The 14,347-nt window shown below is 34.8% G+C and overlaps 1 protein-coding gene across 2 annotated transcripts in view; it reads left to right on the top strand.

Annotated features, from left to right (window-relative positions):
- Nucleotides 1-13,666, top strand: part of LOC111790131 (ARM repeat superfamily protein) — a 38,028-nt gene extending 24,362 nt beyond the window's left edge. For both annotated transcript variants that reach the window (XM_023670959.2, XM_023670958.2), the window contains 10 exons: nucleotides 1,856-1,991; nucleotides 2,317-2,466; nucleotides 4,398-4,483; nucleotides 5,572-5,759; nucleotides 5,834-5,926; nucleotides 8,046-8,236; nucleotides 8,362-8,473; nucleotides 11,920-12,077; nucleotides 12,711-12,827; nucleotides 13,137-13,666. In XM_023670959.2, coding sequence (XP_023526727.2) covers nucleotides 1,856-1,991; nucleotides 2,317-2,466; nucleotides 4,398-4,483; nucleotides 5,572-5,759; nucleotides 5,834-5,926; nucleotides 8,046-8,236; nucleotides 8,362-8,473; nucleotides 11,920-12,077; nucleotides 12,711-12,827; nucleotides 13,137-13,361 — 1,456 coding nt within the window. In that variant the 3' untranslated portion in view covers nucleotides 13,362-13,666. The remainder of the gene's footprint in view (nucleotides 1-1,855; nucleotides 1,992-2,316; nucleotides 2,467-4,397; nucleotides 4,484-5,571; nucleotides 5,760-5,833; nucleotides 5,927-8,045; nucleotides 8,237-8,361; nucleotides 8,474-11,919; nucleotides 12,078-12,710; nucleotides 12,828-13,136) is intronic.
- The last annotated feature ends 681 nt before the right edge of the window (nucleotides 13,667-14,347 follow it).

Below are 14,347 nucleotides of genomic sequence, written 5' to 3'. Positions count from 1 at the left end.
TGTTCATTTTGTAATTGCATGCACACAATATACTACTTCAAAGTTTCTAATCGCTTGCTCAAGAGTTAAGGGTCAAGTAGTTCTTGTTAAATTACCAATCAATTCAAAAACTTAACTTGATGGGTTATGGTAAATTTAACTAATTATACAATGGTTTAACATTCTCCCTCACTTGTTGGCTTGAAAATGTGTAGAAGACCCAACAAGTGGAAAAATATTAATTGAGGAGAAAATGACATTATACGGGTTCGAACACAAGACAACCTACTGTCTGATACCCTGTTAAATTACCAATCAACCTAAAATGGGTTATGGTGAATTTAATCTTATCAATAATTTAATTGTTCTTTCTAGAATTCTCTTTACTATCTTTTAAGAATGCCATAACACTAAAAGCAGTATCCATTTGATTCTTTGGGAGGTTTTTTTCTCTTCCCGTCCTAACAGGAGGGCATTATATTGTTCATAGAAAAGCATGAAAGTTTGGCTCTCCTTCCGAAGTGGTGGTTGAGATTTCTATGAGAACTAAACTCTGTATTTCTCTGTCACAAGATCATAAGAAATCTGGTCAAGATTTCTTGGGATTTTTCACCGTCTACTTTTTCTAGTTGCTTTTTTAGCTATCCCTTTCCCTTCATTAATGCGAGTGCAGTTGACCTTCCATTAACCGATTGTTGCTCAAACATGTTTTAGACAAGGTCAGTAGTGCACGAAATGTATAAGCTTTTATCTTGTTTGGGCTCCTTTTGTTGTCTCTTTGTACGTCCTTATATATTCCTTCATTTTTCTCTGTGAAAGCCCTATTTCTCATAAAAAAAATAAAAGGCCAAGTTTCTTCAAAGAATAGAAAATACATCCTGACGACTCTCTTTAGCTTCAGCACTGGGGACAACTATCCAATAAGTGATATAGTTTTTGTTCTTTTACCCTTGATTAGTTGGCTATTAGCTGCTGTAATGTGTTTTTTTTTTTTTTCCTTCTTTTAGTGTTGGTTAGTTGTTACTAAAGTTAGTAACAGAGGTAGTCAGGGAGCTGTTTTTTGGCTGTTGGGAGTTAGTTCAACTCCTTGGTCCCTATAAATAGTAGGTCTCTAGGTTGTAAAATAACATTCAATCACTAAAAGAGAATTCTTAAACGCTTGATACTGCGTCAGTGTTGTATCAAAGTGCCTTCAACGAATGGACTTGATGGCAGGGAAGAACATTTCGTGTGACCTCCAGTGATGATGAAGCTCAACACGGACTGGAGCCCTTGGGCCTTTCCCCAAAATCCCTCAACCAATGCATCTTTCAAATGGAAGAATCAATGGATGAAATGAAAACCTATTTTCATGAGGCGCCTCATATGAAGAAAGTATGGCATGACAGATGGAACAATTAATCCTCCAAAGATCCAACACCGTTAACCAAGAAGGAACGAAGATTGGCTCAAATACTAATCACCCTAAGCTCCCTAACTCACTCTATTTATAACCATTTATCTTTTTTTTTTTTTTACTGGAAACAATATTTATAACCAATTATCATTATGTCCCTACTAATATTCTACAAATATTCTCAATATATCTACTCTTACATACTTTTCCTTCCATGGTGCATCCTTGTTGACTCATAACCCCGTGGCTGGCAAATATTATGATTGAGCCTTGAGAAATGTTGTTGGGCATTGGATCATATGAAACCAATTCATCTGCAAAAATGTCATCAAGTGGGCTGAAGTTTATATGATCGTAGTCTATAATCTGTAATCTAATAATGGAATGTTCTTTCTTACTTATTCATCATCTTTATCTATATATCCATATTTATTTATCAATTGTAGTTTTTTCCCCATTTATATATTGATCTATTTTCAGATTGTTTCTTGCTACTGGGATCACGGAATCTGTTTCTTCACATGCTTGTGCCTTCGCCCTCCGTAAAATTTGTGAAGATGCAACCGCTGTAATCTTTGAACTGCAAAATTTGGAAATTTTGATTTGGATTGGAGAGGTAATATACTCTCTGATTATCGTGACTAATCAGTGGAATTTAATGGAAAATGAATGTTGTGAAATCCTTAGAAGACTGATGTTGTAGATGAAACTAAAAATTATATTCAGCACAGAATAATGTTTGATGTCAAGATAAACAATTTTTCATTAAATGCAATATGTGACGCCTAAAAACACTATTGGCTTTGAGATGAAATGAAAACAATAAAATTTATGTAAATTAGTTGTTTTGTCTTTTTTTTCTTTGACTGGATTATGTTATTTCTTGACAAGATTATGTAATCATCTCTTGGACTAAGTCTAACTAGCCTTTGGTTTTCTAGAGTCTGGAGAAGTTGCATTTACCTTTGGAGGACGAGGAAGAAGTAGTTAGTGCTGTAAGTTTGATTCTTGGTTCAGTTCCTAATAAAGAACTGAAGAGCAACTTGTTGGCTAGACTGCTTTCATCAAGCTATGAAGCAATTGAGAAACTAGTAAGTTTCCATTTACAACGAGTTTGATATTTCTTTTTTTTTTTTTTTTCCTCTCTTGATTTATTGTAGGTGTGTTTGGAGGTATCTTGTGCACAAATGAATGTTTCAATTAACCATAGACATCTTGCAAGTGTCACATGACATTAGCCAATCTTCTTCCCATTTCTCAAGTCTTAACCCGCTAAGAAACCCTGTCTAAGACAGGAGAGATATGAAAAACGAGGTAGCTGATTAGGATGAGGTATTCTACGTATCCAAATCCATAGCAGGTCATTGGAAAGTTTTCTAATCAATTTGGACAACGAAAGAGGAATAGATTTATAAAACATTCCTCTCAGCTTCTCATCTTTGTATTTTATTGTTGTTCTTAATGTAAATGTAACAAACTGGATACCTCATGTGTTTTGTTGCATTCTTTGTCGGAAGGCAGAGGAGAATTCGTATCATATTCGTATCATTTTTTTTTAATGTGTTTGGCTTCTAGGTGGCCAAACACAGAGATCAGGGGGGGATGATTGACCAGTTCATCCTCCATCTGCCTTTTTGTGAGAAGGGGAGGATCTTGTGGCAAACCAGGGTGTGTGCTTTATTGTGGGACTTGTGGCGGGAAGGAACAATAGAACCTCTAGAGTGGAGAGGGGCCCTTGTGATGTTTGGTCATTAGGTAGGTTGTACGTTTCTCTTTGGGGTCAGTGACAAAGTCTTTGTAACGAATCATTAGGTCTCTTGGTACTCGATTTGAGTCCTTTTATTCAGCGGGACTCCCTTTTGACATTTTTTTTTAATGTTCCTGCATTCTTTCATTTTTTTTTTTTCAAAGAAAAATTTGTTTAGCGTTAAAATATATGTATGTGTAGATACATATACATATACATAATTTATTGAAATTTTTTAAAATATAGCGGTGAGAATGTTTAATGCACATATTCTAGGCATTAACTATTAAAATAAAATACAACACTAAATCTTCAAGAAGCTTTTTGAAGGTTCTACACATACCTCAAATACATATCACATTAGTTCTCTCTTGAAATATCTTGGAGATTGTATATTATTAAATGTATTTACTTTCTTAGGGTACAAAGAAATCTTTGAAAGGGATTCTATTACCGTAACCCAACTTAAAAGAAGAAGAGTGAACAAGACTTTGAAGCTTGCTAATACTCAACCAAGGACCTCGATAACTGCTGACTTTTCTGACTTTAGAAAACCAGCCTGCTGCACTAGATTTTCCATGAAAACTTGCTATTAATTTTGTGCAATATTCAGAAGATTCATGATAAAAATGCTAAACCCATTTAGGTAGCAAAGCTGTACTTCTCATTCTTAAGTTGCCAATGTCTAAACACTTCATTTTGTAAAGAGTTTGATACCTCCTTCCAATTGGCAAGATGTTTGATTTTACTGGCTCTGTTTCCTTCCCATAGAATATCTTTAATCTTCTTCTCTACCTTCAAGCAAAATATTCTGGGCATACAAAAAATAGACAATGAAAATGGGAATGTTGTTAAGAACTGATTTATAAAGGATGAGTCTACCTCTTGATAAAAATGTCCATCTTGGTACTTTCTTACAGTGATGTTGAGGCGCACCTAGGTGCTTGCCTATGGCAAGGGCGAGGCAAGGGTAGGTCAGATCGCCTTGCATGTACTTAGGGTGACAACTTTAATAAGGCGCTCACCTCTTGCACCTTTCAGTCGCCTTGAACCTATGTTCAAGATGCACAGCCACTCCTTCATAATGACAAGCATTTCTTTGATTTTTCAACTTTTCTGATTTTCTACAATTCTTTGATTAAGAAGAAGAATTGAAGTTTTGATGTTGTTGAGCTAGTGGTCCACTTTAATCATTAAAATTATAGGATAATTTCCCGTTCCTATTATTTCTATGCAATCATTAGTAAACTAAAAGAAGCGTGTTGCATTTTTCAGGTTGATGAAGATAACGCACAGTCTCTGAGACAGAATCCTGCTACTTACACGAAAATCTTAACCTCCGCTGTGAGAGGCCTGTATAGGTATTTATGATTAAACAACTTGTTGTAATTTAGGGTTTTAGTTTTAGATTTTTTCCTTGTTTCTGCTCAGAGTTATTTTCTTATCTATGTTTATAGCTTTATTTTACAGTTCCCTATAGGTTGAGACTGATATCTGCTTTTCTGCATATCTGATTGTTAGTCTCGTATAAATTCTATTCTTCACCCAATGAGGTATAGATAAATATAATTTTTCATACATAGCTTCGCTTGTTCTTGTGGTTTCTTAAAATTTAATGTGGCGAATCTTGTTTTTTGTCATTAATATCTGAATTTAATAGTATTGGGAACTGAAATTAGGTGGTGTCAATTCGAAACTAAAACTAATATATGGACAGTCTGAGCTAGAACGCATGGAGTCTAATCTATCTAATACTAAGCCTCACCTGTCATATTGACTAAATTCTGGACAAAAGTCAAACATATGCAGATTCTTCCTCGCATTTAGGTGTGTTATAGTGCTTGAATTAGTATAATTGTATTATTGTAAATATCTTAGACATATTGTCCTCTATTGTCTTTTTATTTTCTTTTACTAAGGCTACCCTTGTACACTTGTCTATATATATTTTTTAGTGAATGAATTAGATTATTCTTATTTTCTCAAACTTTAAGAATTGACGAGCTGCAACTTGCTGTAACCCAAATTTAATGACCAAAAAGCACGTTTTCTTTGAACTCTATATACCAAGTTAGAATTTCCACGAAGATAAACCAAGATGAAACATTCACCTTTCGTGGACTCCATAAGAGACCTTGGTGGTACTAACTCTCTGACAAGTGTTTTTAATAAGAAAAAAAAAAGGTTATAGAATTATACAATTTCTCACTCCTAAATTATTACTACGCACACACCAACTGTAAACATTTCCAGCTATTGCATCCATTTACTTCTATGAAGTCCATGAAGTTATTGTATTAGCATGGTCACACTCCAGTCATTATCGTTTTTCCCTTCCAGACTTGGATTTATTTGACTAGCATGTGCAAAATTCTCGATCAGTTGTGATTTTTCTGTATAAATAGAACGTTTTCTGCTCAAACCCTTATGCCTGGCTGTTTGTTTTCAGGATGGGAACTGTATTTAGCCATCTAGCTACGTCTTTGTCAACCGAGCATACTCCAGATGATCCTATGTTTTCTTTGTTGATAGTTTTTTGGCCAATGCTAGAGAAACTTCTAAGGTGTGAACACATGGAGAATGGTAATCTCTCTACGGCAGCTTGTCGTGCGCTATCTCTAGCCATCCAGTCCTCAGGTTTGCTGTTTATCTTTTGATTAGTTTGGTTTTTGTCTTCTACTAGACCCATCCACTGAATGTTTAATATGCAGGTCAACACTTTGTTACGTTGCTGCCAAAAGTCTTAGATTGCTTATCGACAAATTTTGTTTTGTTCCATGGTCATGAATGTTACATTAAAACAGGTACATTATTTTATTCTTTATTGCAGTTACTTCATTTGATTGTGAGGGAAAATGAGATGTAGCATGATCGGCAGCGGGTTTAGAGCTTTTAGTTGAGTTGTTAGTTGTTTTAGTTTGTACTGAGTTATTTATCTTCTTCTTTTTCTTTTTCTTTTTTTTATTTAAACAAGAACCTTCTCATGGATATAATGAAAATGAATAAATGTTCAAGGGATACAAACTCCCAAATGGAGTGAAAAAGAAAAAGTACAAGCAGCAAATACAACTAAAAAGATTAGCCATGAAAAGTAGAGTTTTCGTTAAACAGCAAATACAACCAAATATTTATCTGATTAGTAGATTTTTGGTTAATCCATTTACCTTCCATAAATAGAGGGTTCATCTCTTGTATACATGCGCTTTTGGATTTTAATTAAAATTCTTCTTTTTGGTTTCTTGGAGATTTTCTCCCGCTTGGTTGCAACAAAATGTTTTCTTATTTTCATTATAGATAGAAAATATGTCTGAGAATAATTCTAGACTAGAAAGATTTCAAAGATAGATCGCTAAAAATAGCAATTAAGTAGTTAGTTTAGGACTAAAGAAAGGAGAAATTATAGCTATACAAATACACACTGAAAGACATAAAACTTACAGGTTTGTAGCTTGATTTCTGCAAGATGTTCTTTATTATATTTGTCCTCAACTTCCAAAGGTATGTCCATATACACGTGTTCCATTAGATTTCAAAAATGCATTTCTGAAACCCTACTTCCATAAAAACCCGAAATCTCTTCAAGTTAATCCTGTAGTGTGATGCAGGTCCAAATTTGAATTTAAGTGGCAACAAGAAAGATAGTTGCAACTACTTTTCAATGAAGATTAAAGGAATCGGGATTCGACATTCACATGAAGGCCTAACTCTATTTTTCTCAACCAAGACTTAGCTTTTGATAATTTGAAAATAACTTTCTTTTTTTTAGTAAGAAACGGAGATGCATTCTAAAATTACTTTTTTTTTTTTTAAGTGAAAAGCAGTGATGTATTCTAAAATAACTTTTTAAGTTTTCAAGGAACCCTCAAGTTGCGCTTAAACCGAATTCATACTGCATGCATAAAACCATTGAGGTGGATCACAATCATCTCTTCCTTTCTCGATTGTGGCTACTCTTAGGCGTGGTTAACAAGGATTCAACTTAGATATTCTGTTTTTTTTTTTTTTCCTTGGTACATCTGCTAGCTTATAGAGTATCGTACTGTAGATGCCTGGCAACCTTACAGTGTATATATATATATATATATATATATATATATATAGATAGATAGATACACATATGCATGCTTGAAACTATATATAGTTATATGAAACAGAGAAGTCATATCTCGATTGTGGCTACTCTTGGGCATGGTTAACAAGGATTCAACTTAGATATTCTGTTTTTTTTTTTTTTTTTCCTTGGTACATCTGCTAGCTTATAGAGTATCGTACTGTAGATGTCTGGCAACCTTACAGTATATATATATATAGATAGATAGATAGATACACATATGCATGCTTGAAACTATATATAGTTATATGAAACAGAGAAGTCATATCTAGATGAAAAAGGAACAAAACCCGACTTACAATAAAGGACCTCCGACCAGTTAGTAACCAAGTAATTACTGAAGCCTCTAAGAGTTTAAAAAGACAACAATGATAGAATATCATTCCACAAATGATTATGGACTTCTCCTTCCCTCTAAAAGGTTGTACAAGCGTTGAACAAAGAATCTTTGTGTGATGGTTGAAACTTTACCCAATGAACATTTGAAAAACCATAAACTTAGCTGAGTTGCTCGGAGCCGAACTTAAATCGAAGGCGTCCGTCCAGCAACTTGGACTATAAGAATGTCTGACAAGCTCATAAGAGTATTAGACTTTATACTTTATCATTTCTTTTCTTTGGGATATAACTCGCTTGAGTGAGCATATTGCTAGGTGGGCACGTTTGTGAAAGATTCAAACTTTATCATTCCGTTGACTTGGTTATGATTTTCTTTAAAAAGATCTTTCCTTGAGGCACTCCCCCACAAATTTGTGGAGATGTACAGGTAGTGCTTTTACTGACCAACTATTTTAATAAATTATCATTTGCAGCTTCAGTTATTGTTGAAGAATATGGCCATCATCAAGAAAAATTTGGGCATTTGTTTATCACCACTTTTGAAAGGTTTACTTATGCAGCATCCGTAAATGCTATTAATTCCTCGTACATATGTGACCAAGAACCTGATTTGGTGGAGGCTTACGCAAATTTTGCATCAATTTTTCTCCGATGCTCTCATAAGGTTTTTCTTTAAGTTCTATTATTATTTCCTTTTTTTTTTTTCTTTAATATTATAGGTGCGGTTTCATTTATCCTTTGCGAGAAAATATAATTAGATGGCTGTTTGATTTGTGTACTATATTCCAGGAAATATTAGCCGCATCTGGTTCTCTTTTGGAGGTTTCATTCCAGAAAGCTGCTATATGTTGCACAGCCATGCATCGTGGGGCAGCATTAGCAGCAATGTCATACCTATCTTGTAAGCGCTGTGCACTGCTTTTTTTCCACCCCTAAAAAATATTAGTTGTACTGCCAGAGTAGAAAATCCAAATGATGCTGGCCAATGCAGCTATAAACTTACAGTTCAAATGTCAGTGCCCAATGTTCCTGTAGGCTAGTGCCCGGTGGCATGCTTGGCCTTGATTTCAATGGTGATGACTAATGTGTCCAATTCGCATGTGTGAAAACTCACCATAACCCAACAGTCGATCCAACATAGATCACAAATGCCATCTAGAGTTTAGCTATTGGAGCAATGATTTCCTTGTTGTCAATTTCATAGGATTGAGTTCCTCTAACTTTCTCCCCTAACGATTAGTTTGGAGTAGAATAAGAGGGTTCGATGAAAGCGACATTCTTTATAGCAAATACATTTTGTGGTAGGACAGTAGCATTTGTAGCCTTGTTGAACGGGTAAGTACCAAAAGAATATGCATTTATGTATCCAAGGATCCGATTTACTACAATGTTGGGGATAGATATGAACAAAGACTGTGCACTTAAAGACCTTTGGGAATAAATCAAGGAACTGGAATCTGAGACGAGGAAATGCTTAAAGTAAGACATTACAAAGAGTGGAAAAGTTGAGAAACCGAAGGGAATATGGTTTATCAAGTATGTTGCTGTGAGAATTGTCTTTTCCCAGTAGGACATGGGAACATTAGCAGAAAACATTAGACATCGAGTGACTCTGGTGTACAATTCTTGCATTCAGCAATTTCATTTTGTTTTGTAGTGTTGACACAAAAGCTATGATGGACAATTCCTTGGTCAGTTCTAAGAATACAAATTTTTATGTGGTGTTATGTTTGAATCATACTATTGAACCACTTGAAAGTTTGATGAATTTTGGATTTTTTATTTCATCAATTTGACTTTGTCGAGAAGTTTCTTAACATGACTGTATAAAGCCTCATACTCCTATGGAGTACTGAGACATATCTTGAAGTGTTTGAACTTTTAGAGTAGTTGTTCTCGCTCCTGCAAAGGCTCTAATAAGATGCAAATCAGTTGGAGATGGCCCGTGACCTAGAGAAAGCCCTTATAATCTATTGGATTTTCATAGCCTGGGCCCACTCTCTTTGATGCTTCCTATCGAACATAGTGTCACAAACACCCTACTTGTGATTATAGTGAACTTGGATTTTTTTCATCAAATCTCAGCCATTGTTATAGACAACGTTCCTGCTATGATGCTGAATGATGGTGAGCAATAAAGGTGCCAGTCAAATTTCATAATTATTAATGTATTCATCTAATAAGCTTTCTAATGTGAGGAAAAGCGGTTTTGAAGAGTTTCTTATCAATAACTTCTACGGGCATGCTCTCCCCTCTCTCCTCCTTCCTCTCACCCTCGACATCCATTTCTTTGCCTTCATCCAGTTAATCTTCATCAGATTCTACATCTAAATTGAGTATTTCTTGTTTGCAACCCTTTTTAGCCGTCATTCTGTTTCTTCTCAGTTTGAATTCAGTTCAAGGAACAATTTAAGTAACTTTTCTTGCTGGTCTTTAAGTTCTTTATCATTTCAGAGTTCACCTTTTTAAACAAGGAGTTGAGTAACTGCTGTGTTGAACACAAATACCCAAAATTCCTAGCAGATAGAAAGTTCTTTTAGAATGAGTTTAATATGACAAGTTAGTCTTGGGAGAAATCTTCTGCTTCTGCTCTTTCTCGTGGAATGAAAAGATTCAATAAATTCATTGATTCACCAGATAAGAGTAAAGGAAGAAAACATACCAAGGACAGCATTCCAGCCTTGTTACGGGCATTATGAGTTTTATTCATGGAACTGATGAATCGGGCTCCCCCTTTTGGTTTGAAAATGAGTGTTTCTTTATTGAAGCATTTGAATCAAAGAGGCTGTTTCCTCTTGGTTTATGTCAAATTAGATGGTTTGACAAGGCTATGGTGGAGATGTTTCAATATCCTTATTATTCAATTTTCTTCTGACAAGAAATAATGAGTGGGACTGTTCTTATTCAGAAAATATTTTTTCTGTTTGGTTTATGGAATAGATGGTTTGGCCATCTACAGGAGGGTGAAAATCCTTTTGCATTCCAGCTGGAGTAAACAAAAGGAGCTGGTTAACCTTTTGGTTTATGATCAAATTTTTTCTAGTGAAATTTGATAGCAAAATTTCGAAAAGGTAGCTGAGGATCTTATCTCTTGACCCTCTTTTGCTGAAGTTGGTACCTCTTATGCTGAAGTTGTTAAGAATAATGTTGTGTTTAAACACCAAAATATGAGTAATGCTCCTCCCAAATTCATCATTAGAAAAGAAGCTTCCTTTCGAGTTACGAAAGAAACAGATGTGGTGGATATGGATTGGATTTCTGTAATGGTTATCACTAGACTATTTGCTCATGAGAATTGGATTGATATCTAATCCGTTATGAAGAAACACTGTGAACTAGATTGTTTCATCAATCCATTTATGGCCAATATAGCCATGGTACGATTAGAAACGGGAAATGGAAAGAGCCTTGAGAGATATAGGAAAATGGCAAAAATTGATGATTATCACTTAAAAATGGAAAAATACGATACAATGAAGCACTTGATAATGGAACGGAGGAGATTTAGTTGATGAGGTTAGGGGCTCTTTGCAACCTTTCTTCAAGAAGAAATCCACCTTTCTGCAAATAAGTCATATGATATGCCGCCTTTACATGTTCTTCACGAAGAACAATTTGAAGATAAAGAAATTCTAATATTTATTGAAGGTTTGTGGCCTTGAGATATTTGTATGTTGATTTTAAATTGTTAAATATAGGTTTACTGCTTATTGTTAAAAGCCAAAAAGTAATGATAAAAGATAAAGAAAAATTAGGTAGAAAACGATGGTTGAATGAAGAAAAAAAGCTTTCCACTCGAATAAAATATTTAACAATTTTTCTAGTCATTTGTTAAAACTTAGCCTCATCAACATATTATCCCAAGAACAAAACCTGCAAATTAAACACATCCACACATTAATTATCCTGCCTATTCATATACAAACTTGTGTTATCCCAAACATCTACACCTCAAATATTTAATATCCATACTCATGAAGCTATATCCACAATCCAAGTGGGCCATTGTTGTTCTCTATGTTGTTGGTCTGTGTTTCTAGCCCTTCTAGGTTCTAGTTTTTGCTTTTATTAGCTCTGTTTTTGTTTTCCTGTTCTTTCCCTTTAGGAGATTATATCTCTAAACAATTTTCTTCCTTTTCATCGACCAATGAAAAAGGTTGCTAAGGATTAAAAAAATACAACTTAAAACTCATTGGAGAAAAACTTTGTTGACATAAGAACACTTATGTTAGTACATTTACTCCAAAAGCCATTTTCACCTTGTGTTAGCTTGATTTTCATTGCCATTGTACGCTTGTACATAATTAGTTTGAGTCTTATTTTCTCTAAATTGTTGTGCCTATTTAGGTTTCTTGGATGTTAGTCTAGCATCAATGTTAGAATTTGCTAGTACCAATTCTGAGGGATCATTCAATTCTATGGTAATACACGTTCTATCCCACAGCGGCGAGGGACTTGTATCAAACATTCTATATGCTTTGCTTGGTGTTTCAGCAATGTCTCGGGTAAGCTTCTAATGTAATTGTATGTGCATGAACGCATGTTCAATTCTTTCTTTCTTTCCACTTGCAAGTACCCTTGTAACCATATATGGTCAAAATAGAATACGCATATGTACCTTATATGAGTAGTTTGCCATTTTAAAAAAACAGTTGATGCCTGATATTTGCTATGGATGTATAAAGAAATATGTGGTTTAGCAATTTTAAGAAAAGCATGGAAGCCTGCTTTTTAATATAGTTGTAAAATCCCGAGATTTGAGCATTTGAAACAGTGAAAACTTTGGTGCATGATGTTAATGAATCGTGTGGGCTGTTCCTGTTTGTGAACTTTGTCGTTATCCTCTCTAATGAAGATGATCTTTTATGTGTATGATAATGTGTTCTGCGTTGGTTCCTGGGGGTATGCATTGAAGAAAATAGAAAAAACCCTCTGTTATACATACGGTCAAGAACAACGAGATCTCTTGGTTTTACTTTATCCTACTTCTCTGAACATAAACTCTTGGAGACCTGTAATGTTGTTGGCAGTCATTCATTCTGCTTCTGCTAAATTTCGCATATAAAGGAACATTTTTTTCGTCTAACTGAATACTTGCAAGACGTGCAGTCAAGTTAACACGTAAACCTCTCAATCAGGTTCATAAGTGTGCAACAGTTCTGCAACAGTTGGCAGCAATTTGCAGTGTCAGTGAAAGAACGGACTTGAAAGCTGTCCTGCGCTGGGAATCTTTGCATGGCTGGCTACTATCAGCGGTTCTCTCTCTCTCTCTATATATATATATATGTGTGTGTGTGTGTCATTTTGTAAATATTGACTCTGCATAATAGTTATAATTTAAAAGGGGATGAGTTTTCTGTGGGTCGCTATACTTTAATTTACATTGAAAATGCATGTACTAAAAAATTAATCTTTTAAACTATATTTCTGAAAAGGAATACAAACAAATAGATCCTGTGTTATTTTCTGATAGAGACCAATATAGCAGCCTGAATTTGATATTTCTATGCATACAGACATTTGAACTAGGCATTTTGATTATTAAAGGTGTAGAGTTCTTCCAGGTGCAGGCTCTCCCACTGGAATATTTAAAACCAGGGGAAGTAGAAACTCTTGTACCACTATGGTTAAAGGCGCTTGGAGATGCAGCCTGCGACTACCTTGAAAGTAAAAGTTGTGATGAATTAAAGACTAATTATGGACATATGCAAGGGAAGGGTGGAAGAGTCTTGAAGCGTCTAGTTCGTGAATTTGCTGATGGTCACCGCAATATTCTTAATGTGATTTAATTGCTGAATGGCATCCATATAACATCATCATTAGAGGAGCCCCAGCTCATAGCTTTTCTGCTTATGCCCCATTCTGTCGTTGAGGCTTATTTGGCAGCTGAAAGTTCAGGCTGGTTTGGAAGCTTCGGTCAATCCTGGGCAATGTCCTGCATAAATTATGAACATCCTCTTCTTTTTTTTTTTTTTTTTCCTTTTTTTCTTCCTTCTTTTTTCTTTTTTTTTTTTTGTACAGTGCTGTATTTCAATTTTGTAAGATCACCAAATGTTGAAATTTGTTCATATCATTCATTCTTTTTGCCTCTCAAGCTCAGGTCTGATCGTTATGGCTATTGGAGATGATTAAGTAGTAATGTGTTATAATTACTTCTTCGCTGGTCGTTGATCGTGGGATAGGCGTATAAGCTATACTTTGCACTCTCGAGGGACGAAAAGATGAACCAAAACCTCATTGTTTATTGGTAAGGAAAGCCTTGTAGAAGCTAAATACTATACCATACCAAGATTTGAAGCATTCCTTGGATGAAAGCAGCTTGTTGGTGATGGAAAAAGGTGATCCTGCTTCGTCTTTTTTCTTGTGAAATTTTAATGTATTTAACATTGTAATGTCTTAAATTTTAATCCGCTTAGGTCTCAAATTTGTTTTTATCCAAAGTTAAGGATTATAATTGATTGTTTTAGAGACTTTACGATGTAACGTAGATTTTCAATCGTTGTTTGCATTTAAAAAAAAAGGTTGTAATCTATTATCTTAGAATTCTACTTTGCATATTGTGGGATGAAAATTTACATTTGAACCTATCATTCAGGCCATATATTGATCGTGCAAGGATACAAATAATAGCTACTGTATAAGGATTACCAGTAAAGGATAGAGTATAAGTATCCTTTCAAGCATTACTTCTTTTCAGTGTTCAGAAGGTGAATGACTCATTTTTTGGCTATAAACTAGATGCCAATATGTCTATGAATGACTCATTTTTTGGCTA

The sequence above is a fragment of the Cucurbita pepo genome, chromosome 3, assembly GCF_057944985.1.
Source record: "Cucurbita pepo subsp. pepo isolate OVF chromosome 3, ASM5794498v1, whole genome shotgun sequence".
Taxonomy (NCBI): domain Eukaryota; kingdom Viridiplantae; phylum Streptophyta; class Magnoliopsida; order Cucurbitales; family Cucurbitaceae; genus Cucurbita; species Cucurbita pepo.
The sequence above is the reverse complement of the archived record's forward strand: the minus strand, read 5'-3'. Positions and strand labels throughout refer to the sequence as shown.